Here is a 20,189-nt window from a genome sequence, read left to right as displayed (position 1 = left end):
ATTTCTTAGGGCCAATCTCACAATTCAATATTCGCCCTGTGAATAATGTGAAATGATGGTACTTTAAATCAATCCTTCGATCATCGACTACTGTTTAAAGAAGAAAATGAAAAATGCGTGTATGGCATAGGTTTTTCAAAGGCCTTCGATTATTTGAACCACGACATTCTCTGGAAAAATATTCTGGAAGCTGGTATCACTGGCAAATTTTATAACATAATCAAACCTATGTATGCTAACAGCGAATCATGTGCCAAAAACAATGGGTTCATATCCTAGCTTTTTTGACTGTACCGTCGGCGTAAGGCAAAGGCGATTGTATCTCCCCTGTGCTTTTCAATATTTATATCAAAGACATGGAAAATTTTTTTTTATAAAGAATGGCCATCCAGGCATTGACTTGAATTCATTCAAACTATATGTCTTGCTTTACGCCGATGATACCGTCATTCTAGCCCAATTGCCCGGAGAATTATAGGGCGCACTTGATACTCTACATGATTATTGTAAAAAGACGAAACTATCTGTGAATTCTGCTAGGACAAAGATAATGAAAATTGAGGACCGAAGAAATAACCGTAACCCTCTTCTATTTTTTCATAACGTTGTCCTACTGGAGGAGGTGTCAACCTTTCAGTACTTAGGCAAAACTTACAAAATGTCTGCTGCTATCAAGTCACAGGCTGATCAAGGTACAAGAGCTTGCTTTGCGCTCAAGAAGTATTTATTAAACGCGAGACACATTCCACCTAAAACCAAGCTTCACGTCTTTGATTAATTAGTGAAGTCAGTATTAATGTATGGTAGCCCAAACTGGGCATTTGAAAATATTAGAAATTTAGAATCCGTACAATGTCAAAATCTGTAAATACCTGCTCAATGTGCGCGCCACGACACCGAATGTGGTCTACGGTGGATTAAGTTGTTTCCCTCTGTTAATAGATATACAAATCTCGGCAGCAAAGTTTTGGCTAAAAATACACGAAACTTACAATCTGCACTATGGTGAAATTCAGAACAATTGGGCTTCAAAAATGCTGGCAACTGCAACGGCTCATATGGTCACGTGATAAGTATTTTGAGAATGAATTTGAATTATTCTCAGCAGAAAAAACAGTTTTTGTCCGTTTTCATTCAGAAGTGTTTGGAATGTATGAAATCTAAGCGGTAAAACATGCCCAATCAGTCCAGCCCAGCCCAGTCAGAAGCTTTCTTGGGTATTTTTTTCCTTGACGAACAACACGACTTTTTAAAAACCAACTCACGTAGACACATTTTAAAAATTTCATTAACTTTTCTACTATATACCATTTTATATTCATATAATTTCAAAGTAATATCGTTCATCATATGAGGGTGCATTGTAAGATAACTTGTACAAATTGATAAGGCGCGCGTCGAAATGTTCAAAGCAAATTGACAATTAGAATAATAACGTTCTACGCTGACTAGTAAAATTGAATCTAATGATACAAGCGGGATGAACTTTTCGTAAACCCGAAATCCGATATTCTAAAAATTCGACTGCCGACTACGAAAATTAAATCTAATCATGCGAGCGGGTGATGAACTTTCCGCAAACCCGAAATCTTAAACCTAAAAAAGTCCTCGATCTCTTTAGCAACAATACCGATCACTGTCATACGAATATATTCGCGTCTCTGTTCGGCTGGAATCTTCGCGTTTGAAAGTAACGATACACATTGGAAATTATGCAACACATCGGGATACGGCTTGCGTCTAGTCGGCGTGCGTTGGGTTGGGTATCCTTCGTTCTCTGCAGCCCGACATAAAGCTCGTTACATGTATCGCCGACATGCGTTATCGGTAAAACTTAACAGCGCTTCGGTTTCCTGATACCAACAACGCGTCTTTCGTTTTTACACTGTGCGTTCAGAAACTTTCGAAACATCTTCTCCACAGCCGCGCGATGTCTTCTTTTCAAAATCGGACGTCGTCTTCACATCCTACAAACTTATACTTTAAATTGATGGTTAGCCCGACGGAATTGCCCGGATCGTACTATTTGTGGTTTTACCTTCCGTTCTTGAGTCTCCTTTTCATTTTCGGATTCGCCGGCAATTTTCTGATCGTGATCATCATGAGACAACGTCAACTATGGCGACAATCGTTTAGCCGTATATTCGTGCAACTAGCGATATGCGATTCCGTCGCTCTCTGCACAAACCTCTGCATGTTCTTGAACGTGTTGTCCATTCTGTTGTACAATACGCTGCTGATCAAACCGTCGACTCGAATACAGTGCGTATTTTTCGAGTATAACGCGATGTGCGCTTTTACGATCAGCCCGTGGACGTTGGTTCTGATAGCCACCGAGCGAATGTGCGTCGTTTGCTTTCCGTTTCGCGGTCCTCGTTTCTGGACGCCGACGACCGCAACTGGACTGTGTTTATCCGTCGCGTGTCTAGTGGCATCGATTTACAGTTACCTGTTCGTGACGGTCGACTTCGCCGACGACGTCGGTTGTACGAGCGACGAACAGCGCCCGATGATGCGAACGATGCTCATTTCCGTCGTTCCGTTTTGTTTTCTGGTCACCCTTTCGTCGGCGACATCCGTGACTTTATTCCGAAATAGAGGCGAAGAAACTCACGCTTCGAAATACTCGAAACAAGTAACCGTGATGGTCTTGTCGCTGTGCGCGTTCTTCATGATCACGACATTTCCCGCTTCCATCGTCGGCCCTTTTTCCTGGAATGATTCCCGATTGAAATACATCTTCAGCGCCTTTACCGACATCTTAATGCTGAATTACTCCGCGAATCTGTACATATATCTGATGTCGGGGAAAAAAATCAGAAACTTACTCCGGAAGTTACTTTGCAATTAAAACCACTACTATTAGAATATACACCCTTATAGATGACTCCTGAGCGCCTAATGTCTATTTCAACTTGACTGGAGAGCATATCAGATGGCTTAGCTCAGTCAATTTTGGTGGCGCATACCAGAAGCACTGATAGTTGACCAAAAACATTGTTTTTAATCCATTATTCACTGTATAGTATCCAAAAAGTCTGCATTGAAATCTGCTGATCATCATCTTACGGCTTTAAGCTGCCGGAGTAGATCCGGGTAGTATCTTTTCGTGCTTGAGGAATCAGCAGGAGTCGTAGGCGTACCCGCCACCGGTAGTGAAGTTTGGGGTGATCCTAAGTTACCATTACACAAGCAGGGTCGGCAGGGGCGGCCAAAGCCGCCCCACTTTTTTGCTTAACAAACATTTTTTTCAAAAGCACGCTGTGCCGCGTAGCAGCTCGTCGTTCTCTGTACTAGGTGGTTGGCTCACGACTCCTCATGCTTCTGTGAATGGGACCGTGAAATGGCCCCAAAACGCATCTCCGGCGATTGAATTTTCAAAATTTTTCTAGGGGAGGGCCCCCAGACCACCCTTCAGAAATAAGCCTCGCCACTGAAAAATTCCTTCCGACGGCTCTGACAAGCGCTAACTACAAGCCCCAGAGGGTTAACCTTCGAAGTGCTGTCTTCACTGATTTGATTGAACCGGGCAGGTTATTGGCTCCCGGCGTCTGGTGTTTCGTTTTCACTATTGAACTTTGAACTTTATTTTATCGCTCCGAATACTTACAAAACATATACCAGTATAGGAAATACATGCAATAAAATATTAACAACAATACAGGACGATACATACAAAATGAACATCAATACAAGACGGTACATTAAACAAAAACAGAACGGTACATGAAATAAGAACATTTCTCCCTCGGCTGGGACTCGAACCCGAGTCCGTTCCTTCGTCCAAATCCAATTCCGCTAGTATCCGATCCCGGAAATGAAAAAAAAAGAATGGCTGAAAAAATGTATTTTCTCACCGATATCTGTTCTATTTGGTCATAATTTGCAGCGGTTTCTGAGAATTGTATATTTCTTGACGGCGATGAATCAAATCTAATGACGTTCAATCGTAAATAGGGTGAAATCCGATAAAACCTCTAAAACAAACGATGAATATCGATACATCGGGTGGTACGAGCTCGAATCGAGTTGTGCGGGTTAATATGATGGAAGGGGTCGGCGCCAGGGTCGTCAGAGGACCCGATTGGAAATGGGGTAAACAGGACGGCGGCGAGGGTCATGTAGGGACTGTGCGAAACTTCGAATCTCCAGAAGAAGTGGTCGTGGTCTGGGATAACGGCACCGCCGCTAATTACCGTTGCGCTGGAGCTTACGATCTGCGTATTGTGGATAGCGCCCCTACTGGTATGTTGTGACCTTGTAATATTCAAGAATATACTTGAAATTCTTTCTGAAATATCAAATCTAGTGTCCACCACCATTTAGGTCAATTTAACCACTCAAGGTCTATGGCTTCTTCAGTCATACAAACAGGCAGGGGCTTGTTATGATAGCTAGGTGGGGGGGGGGGGGGGTCACAGATTCAATGCAGTAACCACCTTTTCATAAAGAATTTATGGTACCCAGAAAACTGTATTGAATCTTAGAATAAGATTTATTTATTCTTTAACCTTTGAATATTCGATTATCCTAGTTGAAATTAGTCTACTGTTTAAGGTAACCCCTTTAACCTAAGATAGCAAATCTTAATTTAGATATGTAGGCCTAACCTCAATAGTCATCCTACCCAAAAATGATTGTTTGGCGGGCATGAACCCTCACCCCCACCCAAAAAATCATCTCATTTAGGCCTACTTTGGAAATTTATTCGGGAAATTTTGCCTCATAAAATCTTTCAAAAGTTTTCATAAAATCCTTAATTCAATGAAACTCTTTATTTATATGGTTATATCTATACGGATTGAGGTGTACAGAGTATACTGATAGAATACAAAAATAAAATGACGATACAATTGCAACAAATAACAGATGAATAGATGATATATTGAGGTGCCCTGGATCGGCCCCTGACTGTGGCACAGGCCTTCGTAGTCTCGCATAAAGCAGAACTTGTAGCCTTTGCATCGTCATAGGTTCTTAGGTAGGCCTCTTTATCAGCTCGCCTTATTTTTTAAAGGAATCAAACACGACGGCACGATGTGCGATACTTGTCGTCAGCAGCCGATATTCGGAATCAGGTGGAAATGCGCCGAATGTCCAAACTATGATCTCTGCTCGGTGTGCTATCACGGCGACAAACACAATCTACGTCACAGATTTTATAGGATTAATACACCTGGCAGTGAACGGTACGTATATGTAAAATATGAAGTAAATTCATAGGAACGAAAGGCAGGTTTTGATAAGGCTCTACCAATTCTGAAATACTCTTCTGGGGCCGGTTGCATAATGAGGGCTTAGACTTAAGACGGTTCTAAGCCAAACTTAGTTCTATAGCCAATCTAATAACTTAGAGCAGTCTTAAGATTTAAGACCACTTTTGGTCTTAAGTCTTGACTATGGAACCAGCCCCTGGGCTCAGTTATGAGTAAGAGTTAACTCCCGAGTTAAGATCAAGGTCCAGTTCCAAAGTTCTGAGTTAGGATTTAACTCTTGAGTTAACTCATCGAAAATGAACTAACATTAACTCTAACTCACTACTGTGGAACTGGGTCCAGGACATGTTCATTTTCAATGTTTTAACTGTAGAATCAAATTAACTCAGAGCCGTGGAACTGGATCCAGGTGTATTGGTTTTGGCCAGTGTACACTCTAACCTATTCGGAATAGCATAATCTGTAAACCTGAACAGAGTCAGAAAAGTTTTTGTTATCCGTACTTAGTTGTCCATAATTCGTTTTTATTTACGCAATTGTTATTCTTCGCAGAGCGGCAGTTGAACCTCGTCGGAAGAGTAAGAAAATAACGGCTCGAGGTATATTTCCCGGGGCTCGAGTTGTAAGAGGTGTCGACTGGCAATGGGAAGATCAAGATGGTGGAAATGGTAGGCGAGGAAAAGTTACAGAAATACAGGTAATAATAGTAATGATAATCTTAATTTTTCAAACAACTTGAAACTATCTATAACATAATATTCATACAAAAGTATAAAAGCAATAGACACATGTAGGTTCATGTATTGTAATTACAAATTTTAAAGATATAAATCACCCACTGCAGGATCTGCTAGTTTTTCGATGATTGCCACACAGATCATACTAGGTTAAATCATAATTCATTGTATTTGAAGGATTGGAGCGCTGCAAGTCCCCGAAGTGCTGCGTACGTATTGTGGGACAATGGTGCTAAAAATTTGTATCGAGTCGGATTCGAAGGGATGGTAAGTTAAAACTAGATGTTCCGCGCATCCAGTTGATTTGAAACATTTTATGGAATACAGTAGATGAAAATTTCACTGTTATATATCTAAATGTGATTATGAAAGTCTAATAATATTTGCATATGGCCTTTGAATTTAGGTTGTAAATGTATTGTATGAACACTTAATTCTAGGCTGACCTGAAAGTTGTCAATGACGCAAAAGGCGGTTCATTCTATCGAGACCATTTGCCGCTGTTGGGTAATTATGATTGCAGTTTGGCATTTGAAGTAAGCTCTGACAAATTTCCCCGCATTAAGTGTAAATTTGTTGATTTCAGGTGAACAAGGTCCCGGATCGAGATCTGGTCCGGGAGGTTTAGCTATTGGAGACCAAGTGAATGTTGATCTCGATCTAGAGATTGTGCAGTCATTACAGCACGGTCATGGAGGTTGGACCGATGGAATGTTTGAGGTTAGTAGACTCACTTTTCTTTGATTAATAACGTAAGTTAACTTTCTTTCATACTTCCCTATGAAAGTATATTGGGAAATTCATTTTACATTTAATGTAGCATTTGCAAAGGGCAACTTTCTTCAGTAGTTTACCTTGAAAATCACCTTTGTCAACCAGTCATCATTAGGATGCTGTCCCTGTAGTTTGATGGTATGTTCACACACTTTTACAAAGGCCGTTGGGAAAATTGAATAGTCACCCATGGTGTACTAAGAAATTTTGAATTCATCTAATTGTAAGAACACGCCTTTAGATTGTACAACAATGGATTTGCTCTACTCAAATCTATATTTTGGTATTGATAGGAAGCAAATCAAATGCTGTGAAATCTTGCAGTAATTTTCACTAATATATACTGGAATGTACAAGTCAATATACACACACAGCGTTCTCACTGTTGATAAACGTCATGTACTTTGATGATGATCATCATGAAATAAGAAAAAAGAAAAACATTACATAGAAAAACTACAACTTATTACTGCCTGAAATTTAAACGATATTTCTGTTTTATTTCTGGTTTAGTGTTTAGGAACAACTGGAACGGTTGTTGGAATTGATGAAGATCATGATATTGTAGTATCATATCCAAGCGGTAACAGGTACATCAACACAATGAAAGACTTGACTTGTTTAATTCCTTTAGGCCTACTATATGACCTGACAAAAACATGTGATGTGGGATATTACCCTTGTTCAGAGTTTCAATTTAATTTGAATCTCTTGCCTATTAACATTGGCCACTTAACTTATCCAGGTATGCAGTAAATAAGGCCTAAACCAATCGGTTGTCTTAAAGAACCACTCAGCATTCAACATTCAGTACTGAATACCGTAACTAATATTTGTGTTTTCTGTCTATGCGATTGTCGCTTTTGCAACCAGGCGGATTTAGTTCATCAGTTTTCAAATTGTTGAAATTAGCGCTCACCTGAATATCATTAAGCTACATATGGTAAAATACTTATCGTGAACTGCGGAACGGGCTCCAAGTTATAAAGTGCAAATTCAGAAATGTGTTTTCTGAATTTAGGTGGACATTCAATCCCGCCGTGCTGACGAAAGTGAACACGACTACAAGCAGCGGGGCATCGGCCACCAGTGAAACCAGTGCCACAACAACGCAGTTTGCTGTTGGTGATTTGGTTCAGATTTGTAGTGACGTCGAACGTATTAAGACTCTCCAACGCGGACACGGAGAATGGGCGGAAGCAATGTTACCCGTAAGTTAGGAAGTCTATTGGAAACACCGCATTTGAAGGTTCTGGTACATGGACCTGGGGCTGTTTTACGTCAACTAGCGTTCTCATAGCCTAATGTGTTTATGACAGAGGAACATCGTTATAATCATCTCGGATAAAGCGATATATCACTCGTTACAATCGTAGAATTTCATTCCTAAATTTCGTCGTAAATTTCATTAACTTTATTCTGGGTATAAGGACCTATGGGTTATAGAAAACAAATTTTCTGAAGTTTGTTGTATTGAGTTTCCACTGTATTACCGTAGTATTACAGGGATAATCCTCTCATGCAAGGATTCAAAACACCACAGCTTTTGAGACACCATAGTATATGGCCTTGAGGCTCCTTAGAAGATAGCGCAATAACAAAAAAATATGTGTCTGATGACATGATCATATTGGTGTGTGAGTACCTGGTATCGGCAGGGGGTTTTGTTACGTGGCGGAGTTTCACAATGTAGGCTGACAAAACAATGTTTGAACATCCTGATATAGTATATTGGGACTAGGAACTTAAATGTACCAACCATATTCATTAACCCTGTCATTCAATTGGGAAATTGGTTGCTGTACTTCTGCCATGACTGAACAATCTAGCTAGGTGGCTTGGTTAATTCAATCCATGCCTAATGAAATTGATAGTAGATTACTACTGATCTTGGGGCAGCCATATTGATTTTGACGGTTTCAGTTTGATTCAGTCAGTCAAACGAACAGGGCTACCTTAGAGGCCTTGTGCAAAGCCTTTTGCCAACCAGTGCTGGAGACTTGCCATACATAACTACAAAAAATATCAGGGGATTTACAAACTTCAAGGGTCTGTAATGTAACTCGCTTATTATGTTTGTTAACCAATAAGGAGTAGATAACTCCAAAAAGCACATGGCTGCAAGACCTCCATTTCCTTAGTTTGCGAGTTCATTTTCAGCAGTATCATGCAGACAAAATTACGAGATCTATAACCCAGTTGGCGTGCCCTATTTTGACAAGGTCTTACGGGTTGTTTTGTTTCAGACATTGGGTAAAATAGGGCGTGTGCAACAAATCTACCACGATAATGATTTGAAGGTCGAAGTTTGCGGTACATCGTGGACATACAATCCAGCTGCTGTTACTAAAGTGGCGTCTGCTGATGGAGCAGCTATTGGCAACTCCTCTGGAGGTATAGTTATCTTTTCCTTATTCTTGTGTTTTGTGGTATATCATGTACGACTACGTTACTTGCAAAATTCTTGGTGCTTTGGAGACATTTAGTTGTAGTATACGTTGGAGAGACAAGCTGACCTATAACGATTTGGCATTTCTTCTCTGGAAATCCCTATAGCCTTTCGGGTTCTATCCATGTATCCCGATTCTTGAAGTTACTACATGCTCAGCCTTCTCTTGTGTAACCTTTCAAGGCATCTACACCGCAGTGCAGTGTATGAATGAGTGATGGATTTTGCTAGTACACCGCACTGCGGTGTATTGATGTAATTAGTAATTCGTTTTTATCTCTATTGAAAGATGGCAGCACCTGTCAAACATAGTGAAATATTAGTAACTAACGATATACCGCGCCGCGGTGTATACGCACTTTAGTGGTATTCCCGTTATTCAACACACTAGGGTGGAATTTTTCAAAATTTTCAAATTATCTCCAGCACTACAGGGTATTGATTAGTCAGCACTGAAAGAGTTAATGAGCCAAATATTTGCATTTTGTAGTAAACCTTTTTTTCGATTATAAAAATTTAATATCTACTACTGTTTGTAGAACGTCTGAGCGCGCTTTTGAAGAAATTGTTCGAGACACACGTTTCGGGGGATGTTAATGAAGAACTAGTCAAAGCTGCAGCTAATGGAGATGCAGCGAAATGCGAGGAAATTCTGCAACGACCGGAAGCTGATGTAAGAAATAGGAGCTTGCTGTCTGCTCACTTCGATCTGGAGAGTGTTTTTATAGAACTTTCCCATGTATGAGATAGAAGTGTCTTCTTGAGTTTCAAACAGCAAGTTGACTCACTTTGAAATGTGTGGAAAAAAGTGTAGAATTATAAACCGTAAAAGTGATTCTTCAATTTACTTATTGATATTGACATTTAAGTTATTTAGCAAATTGATCATTTTGGATTTTAATGGTGTTTTTTTTTTTTGTAGGTAAATGGAGTGTTCGCGGGACATACTGCGCTGCAAGCGGCATCACAGAATGGTCATATCGAAGTAATAAAGGTGCTCATGAAATACGATGTAGATATGGAGATGGAGGTCAGTATCTAATGCACTGTTGCGTATGACTGTGTTTATGTTTAGCCTAAATATTGATGCTCAATCACCGTGAAGAATTTTCAGTCCTTATTTCACAAAACCAGAGATTTGGGTTTATGGTTGAAAATTGTTGATAAAACAACATATACTTTTTTGAGTGATGTTTGCTACCTTCTCGCAACTCTTCTCAGGCCAGATATGCCAACAGGCCTCTGGAGTTATACTAAATATCAAGCATTCAGACAAAAGCAGGGAATAGCGAGGGCAGGAATGCTCTTTCCTATATGAATCAACCTTAAAAGTCCAAATAAGGGAATATTTCTTTTAAAAGACGTATATGCGCGGTATCCATCGGATATTTTAGAACCATGAAAATTGATTGCAACTTGAGTACCGTAATATCCGAGAATGTTTTTCATAAGAAAAATGTTTATCTAAGAAAATATCCACGTTGACCAAAAGCTGAGACAAATCTGCCATTGCCCTCCTCTGCCCTCCTCTACTTGTTCGTAGCTAATCAATGAATGGCATGTTTTATCCTAGGATAAAGATGGCGATCGAGCCGTACATCACGCTGCATTTGGCGATGAGGCGGCCGTCATCGAACTCCTGAATCAAGGCGGAGCCGATAACAACGCGAGAAACAAACGACGTCAAACGCCGTTGCACATCGGGGTTAACAAGGGTCACATCAGCGTCGTGAAAACGCTATTAGAGCTGGCTTGTCATCCTAGTTTACAGGTTCGTGTATCTATTTCGAATGATTGTGTTTCAGTAATACTACTGTAGACTCGGCCTTACTTAGTATTGTTGTGTCCCCTAATGATTTGGTCGTATCAAAGATGTTTGATATTTCTGGCTGAATTTGGCAGTCCTTTTGGCTACATAGAATAAAACGAAAATGGAGTATATCAAACAAAGTCTTGCAATCAGTAAAACTGCAATATGTTTACCGATAATTGTAACTGTCATGTTGAAAAATAGTGTAATGTAAATTCTTTAAAAATTGTCACTCAAAGTATCGCATTAAATGTTGACATTTTTGGGCCCCCTCCATCCCTGTCAACGCCTCCTTATTCAGTTCATGTGTCATCATATCATATCATTATTTACCATCGAAGAAGGCCATAGACCTACATAAACCTATATACAAGCAACCTCTTAGTACAGATATCTAATGTCTTTTGTGAAGAAGGCATTTAATGCACCTTCCATAATATCCATTCAGTCAGCCAAATGCCAAAGTTTAGTCATAAAGCTTGTGACAAAAGGGCAGCTAATTGAAACAAGTGTCCTTCCTATACAGAGGAAATAAGCAGTTGAAATACTTCTGCCATTTATCGGTGAACCACTGTGTTGAATTTGAGATTGGAAATTTGTTCTTCGTCGACAGGATTCGGAAGGCGATACGCCCCTTCACGATGCGATCAGTAAGAAACGAGATGACATGCTGACCTTGCTTCTCGAACACGGCGCTGATATAACTATTACCAACAACAATGGTTTCAACGCTCTGCATCACGCTGCACTTCGCGGAAACCCCAGGTATGTTTCATTTTGTTTTGACTCACTTGGTACATTAGACCTGGCAGCCTGTTGCATTCACGTTTCGTCCATGTATAGATAGAATATACATGTAGTTTTCCAAGGACATTTACGACATGCTTGGATGTGTGGTCTTGCTATTTGGTTTATGTATGTGTCTACTAAAATTGGCCTGATTGGAAAAAAACTGACTGACTTGTGTATATTTTTGGCAAAATCACTTTTGCACATTTTTGAAGTTTTCATAAGAAATTTCGAAGAAGCTTTGATCAATTGTCTTAAGGGTCGGTATGTGTATTTATGCCCTTAGGGCCTTGCATCAGAAATAAATGTGTTCAATCAGAAATTAGATGGCCATCTTGTGACCTTTTTTGGTTATTTCAGTTCTGAATTCTTAGGCCTCTAGCTTCTTCATGGTTAGTCAAATTTCATTGAAATAGGGTATCAGACAACTAGTTGGATCAGTAAATTCTCACACAGCCATTGGCCTTCTTAGTTTCATCAGTCCTCTCTTGAAAAAGATTTTTAAAGATTTCATCGAGCTTTGATTTATGTATAACCTTGATATTCGATTAAATTGTTAATCACTGTCCATGTTACTGTCATACGGCTCGTCTACTTTCATGGAATAGGGATTACCAGTGGATTGCTCTTACCACCAGGGAAAATTAAGTATTGAAATATATTGAATATTTAAATTCATATTTGTACCTTTGCCTATTTTGTTATCACAATAAAAAAAGTTGTAGATCATGACACTATGATTTTGGTGATACGTTCACCAGGGGGCGTGGAATGGTCAAAATTACGCAGTATTTCCATTTATATTGGGGTCTATGCATATTCAATTAGGCCTACCACATTCAATTGCAAAGTTGTAGCTGATGACATTTTCTAGGATTGTAGCGAGTTTGAAGGTCATTGCTTTCTGTATTTGTTGGTTATTTTTGTTTCCCTGTTACATATTTGAGTAACACGCATTAAACGCATGTAAAATAGAAGTTTGCGATCACAGTTGCACATTATAGCTTCACTCAATTGCATTTTAATTATTTTTTTTAAATGATGAGAAGGTTTCTCTATATTGGCGAATAACATGTAGACTGAACAAGCTATATTTTGAATGAAAGGAGTTTATATATGTGTACATATATAAACTCCATGACTATAAATCAGTACAAGCAGGTCTTCACAATAATTTGATATTAGTTGAAAAACCAAAAATTATGGTAGTTTGATATAATACAGATATTTGACGGGTAGATCCGATTTACCGGTTACAGATTTTTAGGAATTTAGCTAGATTTTTCACTGGTTTGAGTCTTTGAAAGTTCATTATATTTAAGCACATTAGGTCGTTTCCACTATCTGCTCGGAATTTTATGCATCTGCTAGGAAGTGCTGCCACCTGATCGTTGGTACTAAAACTATTTGCATTTTGTGTCTGGCCACAAATGTTGGTGTGCGATCTTATTCATGGATTCAAATCCTCCGCATATTTATTTGCACAAACTGTTGCAATGAAAAATTAAGATATTGAACCAATTTGTAGTTACCGGTTACTTTTACCATTCAATCGGCTGCTGATGGCGCGTATCATTTATTAAGCTATGATAACGAATGCAATTTATCCAGGGCCGACTGTCCATTTTTCTTATGAATTCGAATTTTTTCATTGACGTAATCGCGTATAAATGGGGTTCAGTTCAGTGCGGGACTCTTATTAGTTGTATTTCATTATTTATTCGATGTATGGCCGATGTTCGTATACTTTACAACAACTACCGTATTAAAAACGTGTATGCGCTTCCCAATCAGATCTGGCGGGTTTTTTCTCTTCTTTTTTCATTTTGTAAAACAAAAATAATTCATCTATGCGGAATTCTGTGAAATAGTATCCGACGCTTCTGCATCGACATGATCTTTCTTTACCTAGACTTCGAATTACCACGGCGAATCCCATTGAAATTGATTTTTTATCTTACGCACATTTTATATTCATAAATTATACATGTATGTATATTTATATACCAAGGATGCGTGAATATCTGGCCGGGAAGATATTCCTGGCATTGTGGATTCATTCCTGACGGAGCCTTGCTCAGATGATAAGATGTTGCGTCTGTTTTTTCTATAAATAACTGCAGTGCGGAATCTGTTCACGAGCTGGTGGAGAAACAAAGATGCCAACCAAAAATGACTCACAGGGTCATGGGGTCAGAACATCTACAGATTCCTTAGTACTCCTCTTTGTCCAGACTCCAGCTGTCATCCAGGAATAGAATTTTTAAGTCAGGGGTTCTTTGTTTTAACTGGGGGATGTGCATCATTCTGTTTGGCAGCTGCTTAGCATCAACAGCCCAATCATAACTGCAATGTCATCATTTTGTGGATCACCTGTGCTGAAAAGTTCCTGTTGTATTTGTGATAGGCCTAAATATCATAAATGAAGTGCTTTATTTTTAGGCTAACCATGTGCCAGACCTGCCTATAATATATTCCATTTGACCAGTCACAGTCTACAAGTTATTAAAGCTTTACAGATTTATTTCTTTAGACTTAAGTCTCAAATTTCTCTAGTTTGGATAGGGTGTAGGGGGGGATTGTGAAGGGCAGTTCTTTTCCATAAAAACAGCACTTAATCAAGTGAGAGTGAAGTTTCTGTAATTTTGACTGAAGTGAAGAATTATGATACAACTTATTTCAATTTTCGCAGAACGTTTATGACATATCTTCTAATTTTGGTCAATTTCTTAAATCAATTGGAAAAAACGACAAATTAAATCATAATGTAATCATTTGATTGAACTAGTAACTACTGGTATAAGTATATTTATTTTTCATAAGCCATACATACAATGTAATAGGCCTATGTCGAAACATTTTTTTAAGTGCGCTGTATGGTTATGAAGGATCCAGAGCAATTCCCAGTTAATGTAATGTGTTGTCACCTTGGATTATACAAATTTGACAAAATTTGGATTTGACTTCTCATAAATCAATGTACAAGATTGTAAATGAAAAAGAGAGGCGCAAAAATGAATAACAAGTAACATAACCTAATATCTACGTAGTGGTAAATATATTTACAAGGCTATTGATAAATTTTGTGATGTGAAGAAAAATTATTTTATTTGGACTACTGAAGTGGAATACTGGTCAGATGAGCAGGCAACTGACAAATTTGTACGTCGGATTAGACCCACTCGAATAGACTAGTCCTAAAACCATTTTGCCGAAATTTTTGAGGGGCAGTTTCCGCTCATGAACTGGCTACAAATATGGTACCGTAACCTGAATGTACAAATCCAACCAGAAGGCATACTGTGTCCATATATCGTTACTTGTAAATGAAGACCGTCCTCTGTAATATGTCGGCTGCCGAAATCCACCGAAAAAACTTACATCAGGCGATAAGCAGTGCCGATTAAACTCCGCGTGGAATGACATTGACCTTGAATTTTCGATTGATCTGCACTCAGTTCCAGGTATCGTCACAGTCGTCGGCTCATTTTTTTGCGATCGCGCTCATTTCTCGGTCGTGTCGCCTTGGTTTTATTGTTTTTCGGTCGTCGTTGGGAAGAAAATCTTCATCCGTAAAAAAGCAAATCAGAGGTCTCCTAATCCGGGTGTTTATCATGCTAATCTATTTACGTTTTACGCGCTTTACTACGATCCCTTTTCATTTTCGACAAATATTTCAAGCGCGCTCTTGTTGTTTCGGTAATTTGTTTTCGATGACCGAAATCGAGGTGAATGGCGAATGCGAATTTCTAGCATTCTGCGCGGATCGATACTTTTGAGGATCGAGGGGAGGGATATAGCTGCTGCTCAATGTGTTCCCATTATTTGAGAACAAGTCATAATCCGAGAGCAGCATAAATTACAAGGGCTGAGGTTGGCGGTATTTTTGTTAGACTACGGAGCAGCAGCAGTAGTGCGCGCGCCGCAGTGCTGTCTGGGGATCGTATCATGATTTTCCGATACGCCGACCAAAAATGGGGTCAAATCCCTGGCGATGATAAAAAATCCGTAGAAATTTATTCTCGAAATCTGGCGATGTTTTCCAGAGCGTAATAATCATTACGCAGTTGGTGATTGTTGCTGATTCGATGTTGAGGTTCCTTGTTTCGTCGATTCCCTCGTTGCTCTGTGATTTTTTGATAATGACCTTGACTGAATTAACCTTAGTTTTTTTATGAACAGTCGCAGGTTTTTTTTCGCGCGTTGCACATGAAATGTGGGCTACTATCGTCGTAAGAAATATCCTGAACGATTTCGACATGTTTTGTGAAAATAATCGCTCCGCTTGCAGCATTGGATTTTCCTGCTGGCTTGCATTTTAAGCCTTGCCGAGTATGATTTGTACGTCGCGATTTAAACTTTGAAACGGTGCCTTTGATTAAATATATACAAATTAGATATTATCGAATAATATAAGATTAATGATATCTAATTCATTTTCAATTCGGGGAAAGATTGCTTTTCTTAGTGATGACAAAACGAAATACTCATCGATGAATTAGAAGATACTCTTCACGACTAAAGCTTTCGGTCGTTGCAACTTTTTGATGATTAAGAAAATAAGCAAGGGGGGCGATCTGTGTCCTCTCTCTCAACAACAACTTGTCAGTGCCCAAATACAAGTCAACTTTTAAACTTCCAAATCCAAACATGTTATGTAGGTGACGACGTCCGGTTCATAAAATGACTCGCACTTAAGATTCAATTTTCAACTGACTTCAATTTAAGACTTAAACTTTCTGTGAATTTTGGGTCCAGTGGGCTCTGTTTTTTTGTCAACTAGTATCCGCTACGGGCGCAGCGCACCTATCGATGCCACTACGGATAAATTCCCCGAAATAAAATTTCATATTCAGTCAACCTTGTTTTACTCAGACAAATGATCTCCATTTTCTAGTCGATAGTCGCCGTGTCTGAGTAGTAAGGTGAGGTTGACTGTACATCCAAATTTCATCGTAAAGTATTGTCGTTCAACAGGTTGGTTCTTGGTTGGTCAGAGGCCCTCCTCTAGATGAAAAGTTCATAGAATTTCTCCCCCCCCCCCCCCCCGAGTATATTTTTTTATAGATATGTAAATCCGTTTGCTTGTTATAATGTATTTATGCTAGTGGAAAACCCGTAGAAACCGCAGGCGCTTTTTTTAGCCCATAACTTCTCACGCTTTTCGATTCATCAGCGATTTATTTAGTAGAAGCATTTTAGAATGTATGAATATTCTTATGTCGTATATTTTGATCTCCCATTTTCCCCGTGGAAACTAAGGCCGGAACGTACATAACCTGTCCCTGTGGAGACCGGGTCATCACCTACTGAATATTTCGTATGCCCCGTAGAAACTGCGGGTGTTTTTTTTTTCGCCCAGAACTTCGCGCTTTTTCAATGGCTATTATTTTAGTTGAGGCATTTTAGAATCTATTGTTATTGTTATTATTATTTGGCATATTATTGAAATTGGCATATGTGGAAACGATGTGGGATCTAACCTCTTCCTGTGGGATCTAACCTGTCTCCTCGCCTGTTAAAGATGTCCTGCGCCCGTGTAGGCTACAGGTATCGAAATTATCAGATGCGAAACGAATTAGTAATTTAGCGAGAAAAATGTATCGCCCACGCGGGAGGACCATAGCGGACACCGCACCACACCGGGGTAAAACGTTAAATTCACCGGTGTTTCTGTGTGCATAATACTATTAGTCACATGTCACTTACGCAATCGATGGGTGTGTCTAGGAGTTACGTAACCGATTCGACTTACATTTGAATAAGTTTCTCTCGTCCTACCTGTCCAATGCAGTTACATATACATATCCGTTTTATTCGCCTATCACATTCTACGCGTGCATGCTAACAATGATGTAAGCGTCTACAACGTTTTTAACCGAAAACACGAGTATCATTACCCCCTTATCGATAGCTTTTTATTAATCGATTATTAAGTTCTGGCGTGTGGATATTCGCGCCGTGGATAGAAAGGTTTAATTTCTGACGACCTATATGGAGGGGAGATATGATTGACAACGTCAACCCTCGGCGCGGTAGTCGGCGTAGAGAAATCCAGCTACACATTTCGGCTATCCTATCCTACTGGCTTGTTGCCATAGTAACTGATTGTATGCCCAGCGATCAATTGTCGCATTCTTTGAAAATGTATGACAACAGGAATAATGATAAGTTTCTGATATTTAGGTCATATAAATTATCATTTAACTCCCCCCTCCCCCTACCGAAAAATGGATATATACTTGAATTCCACGAAAATTCTAATTCATCGTGTCGGGACCACGAAATTCTATGTATCTCGAAGACGTTATTAGGATTGGTCTAAAACGAGGAACATATGTTCTCAACAGATTGCAGGGGTCACACTAATGTGAACAATTGTGAATAATGGTCGTCTACTTAAAATTGTGAAACAATGCGAACGATTTAAAAGAGTTCGAGAAGAATTATGAAAAATGTGAGAAAAGTGTCGGCGAAAATATTTCATTCCCCTTGTTATGGCATATACCAAGGAGCTTAAAGAGTTTAAACACAAGATGTGTTAATGTTTAGAAATTCCGTTTTAATCAGGTCCACATATTGATCAGTACCCTATTATGTTATTCTACCTCAATGTGAAAAAGTGCAAAAAAATCTGCAACCGTTATATTTTTTCTTGGGGTGTTATGAGTGTTTTTGGTTAGACCTTTCAAAATTTTGAGATCCCCATTCAATTAATTGCACTTTACCGTGTTTTCCTCTTGGCAAGAAAATCTTGGCACTTTCTGTCAAACGAAGACATAATTTTGTCAAAATAATGTTAACTTTTCCAGTCCAAGTCCACACTGTCGGAAAGCCCTTTCTAATAACTTTCCCTTAAGAAAATTGTTATGATCCTCAGAATGTTTTAGGTGAAACCCTATATATAAGTTCAGCTAAATATTGAAATATATGTAGACATCTATGCCTGCGAGATATTTGATTTTGTATACCAGGGCCCAGTTTCACAAAAAGGTTTAAATCGATTTAATTTCTTCATTAATTCAGTTTATCTTAAATCGATTTAGGCCTTAATGGGCCCAGCATTGCAATTCTTGAACGTAAGCGCAGATTTGATTTTCGGGATTTATTTTAAAATAATTTTAGAAATAAAGAAAACCTATTCCTAATGAATTTGGACGAAAAAATTAAAGGTTATTCTAATTGCTTGATAGTTACGTTTGTTGGATAGAAACTAGGGACAGTATAAATCCGTAAGAATGTGCTGGCCTTTGATATCATTTCTTGAATGATACCTGTGCACAATTTTGTAACTGTTGCATACAGTGATTGTGGACCGACATACCAATACATCATATATGTTTCCAAGAAATCTGATACCGCAATCACCCCCCTTCCCCCACAAGCACTTCTCTCCATCTATCCCTGGCTTGCTCTTCCCCAGCTTAGAATGCGCTATGCTAAAACTCGTTGATATATTTAGAATGGGAACTTAAATATAGCTGAAGTCGGGGTTTTTGATAGACGCCCCTACAGCAGGTGAATATATTCCATACATTGTGTGAATAGCTGCTAGGATATCTCCATGCATTCTCTCGCTCAATGCATTTTCTCTCAGTCGATGCAAAAAATAGAAATATATCTTTTACACGATATCGCCATATCAATTAAAATGCATTGATTTGCATCGAGTAGTTGATCTTCTGATCTGCACGTGTTTTTTTACAAATTTGACGCTCATGTCGTCGTAATTATAATCGCATTTCCAATTGCTTAAATCGGCACCGGGATCCACTTCGACCATCGTGAGTCAGCGATTACTCTTGAGAAATCATTTTCAGGTGTTTAGCTCCGATTTTGGAGTTTGAACCCGTAATTGTTCAGAAATTAAACCCGGGATCCCGGACCCAGTTCCACAGTTCTGAGGTAAGATTGACTCAGAGTTAGCTAAAATCGAAAAAGAACTGATTTCAACTCAAGAGTCTTTAACTCGCAACCGTGGAACCGGGTCCTGGGTTTTTAGTCGACTCAAAAGAGTTGAAACATCGAAAATGAACTAGTTTCAAAACTTCAGCGAGAACTGTTGAAATTGGGTCCCGAACTATGCGACCGGGCTTTTAAATAAATGTTATCTTCCGCGATATCTTTCGTAGTTATTTCGCCGTCATGAACGCTTTTATTCACCGTCGAATAAAAAAAGTATATAGACTGTTGCTTCGGTGGAAAGTGACACTGAATAACTGTTACTAATTCGATTTTCATAGAATTGAAAAATGTGTTATTACGTCGCTAAGTGACGCTCGAAACGACGATATTATTACGAATCCTATGGGAGTGATAAAAATACGTATTATATAGATTTCTTTCTATTGTGGAAACTATTAGTTTGCGATAAATACACAAACCGATCAGTCAGCGCGCGATGGTGACTCTAG

General features: G+C 39.1%; 2 protein-coding genes across 2 annotated transcripts in view; both read left to right on the top strand.

The window, feature by feature from the left end:
• Nucleotides 1-1,990: 1,990 nt before the first annotated feature.
• LOC141898886 (rhodopsin-like) lies at nucleotides 1,991-2,851 on the top strand. Its single transcript, XM_074785031.1, has one exon. The coding sequence runs from the start codon at nucleotides 1,991-1,993 to the stop codon at nucleotides 2,849-2,851; it is 861 nt and encodes a 286-aa protein (XP_074641132.1).
• Nucleotides 2,852-3,831: 980 nt separating this feature from the next.
• The window catches only part of LOC141898633 (E3 ubiquitin-protein ligase MIB1-like), a 48,847-nt gene continuing 32,489 nt past the window's right edge, over nucleotides 3,832-20,189 (top strand). The window contains 13 exon segments of the mRNA XM_074784651.1: nucleotides 3,832-4,245; nucleotides 5,018-5,189; nucleotides 5,769-5,913; nucleotides 6,131-6,220; nucleotides 6,394-6,460; nucleotides 6,540-6,673; nucleotides 7,241-7,317; nucleotides 7,749-7,938; nucleotides 8,974-9,121; nucleotides 9,716-9,849; nucleotides 10,099-10,206; nucleotides 10,750-10,947; nucleotides 11,600-11,751. Coding sequence (XP_074640752.1) covers nucleotides 3,990-4,245; nucleotides 5,018-5,189; nucleotides 5,769-5,913; nucleotides 6,131-6,220; nucleotides 6,394-6,460; nucleotides 6,540-6,673; nucleotides 7,241-7,317; nucleotides 7,749-7,938; nucleotides 8,974-9,121; nucleotides 9,716-9,849; nucleotides 10,099-10,206; nucleotides 10,750-10,947; nucleotides 11,600-11,751 — 1,871 coding nt within the window. The 5' untranslated portion in view covers nucleotides 3,832-3,989.

Source organism: Tubulanus polymorphus, chromosome 2 (assembly GCF_964204645.1).
Source record: "Tubulanus polymorphus chromosome 2, tnTubPoly1.2, whole genome shotgun sequence".
Taxonomy (NCBI): domain Eukaryota; kingdom Metazoa; phylum Nemertea; class Palaeonemertea; order Tubulaniformes; family Tubulanidae; genus Tubulanus; species Tubulanus polymorphus.
Note: the sequence above shows the minus strand (reverse complement) of the source record. Positions and strands in the feature narration are given on the sequence as shown.

Excerpts from the sequence above, each read along its gene's own strand:
- LOC141898886 (XM_074785031.1), top strand. The coding sequence starts at position 1,991 with ATGGTTAGCCCGACGGAATTGCCCGGATCGTACTATTTGTGGTTTTAC.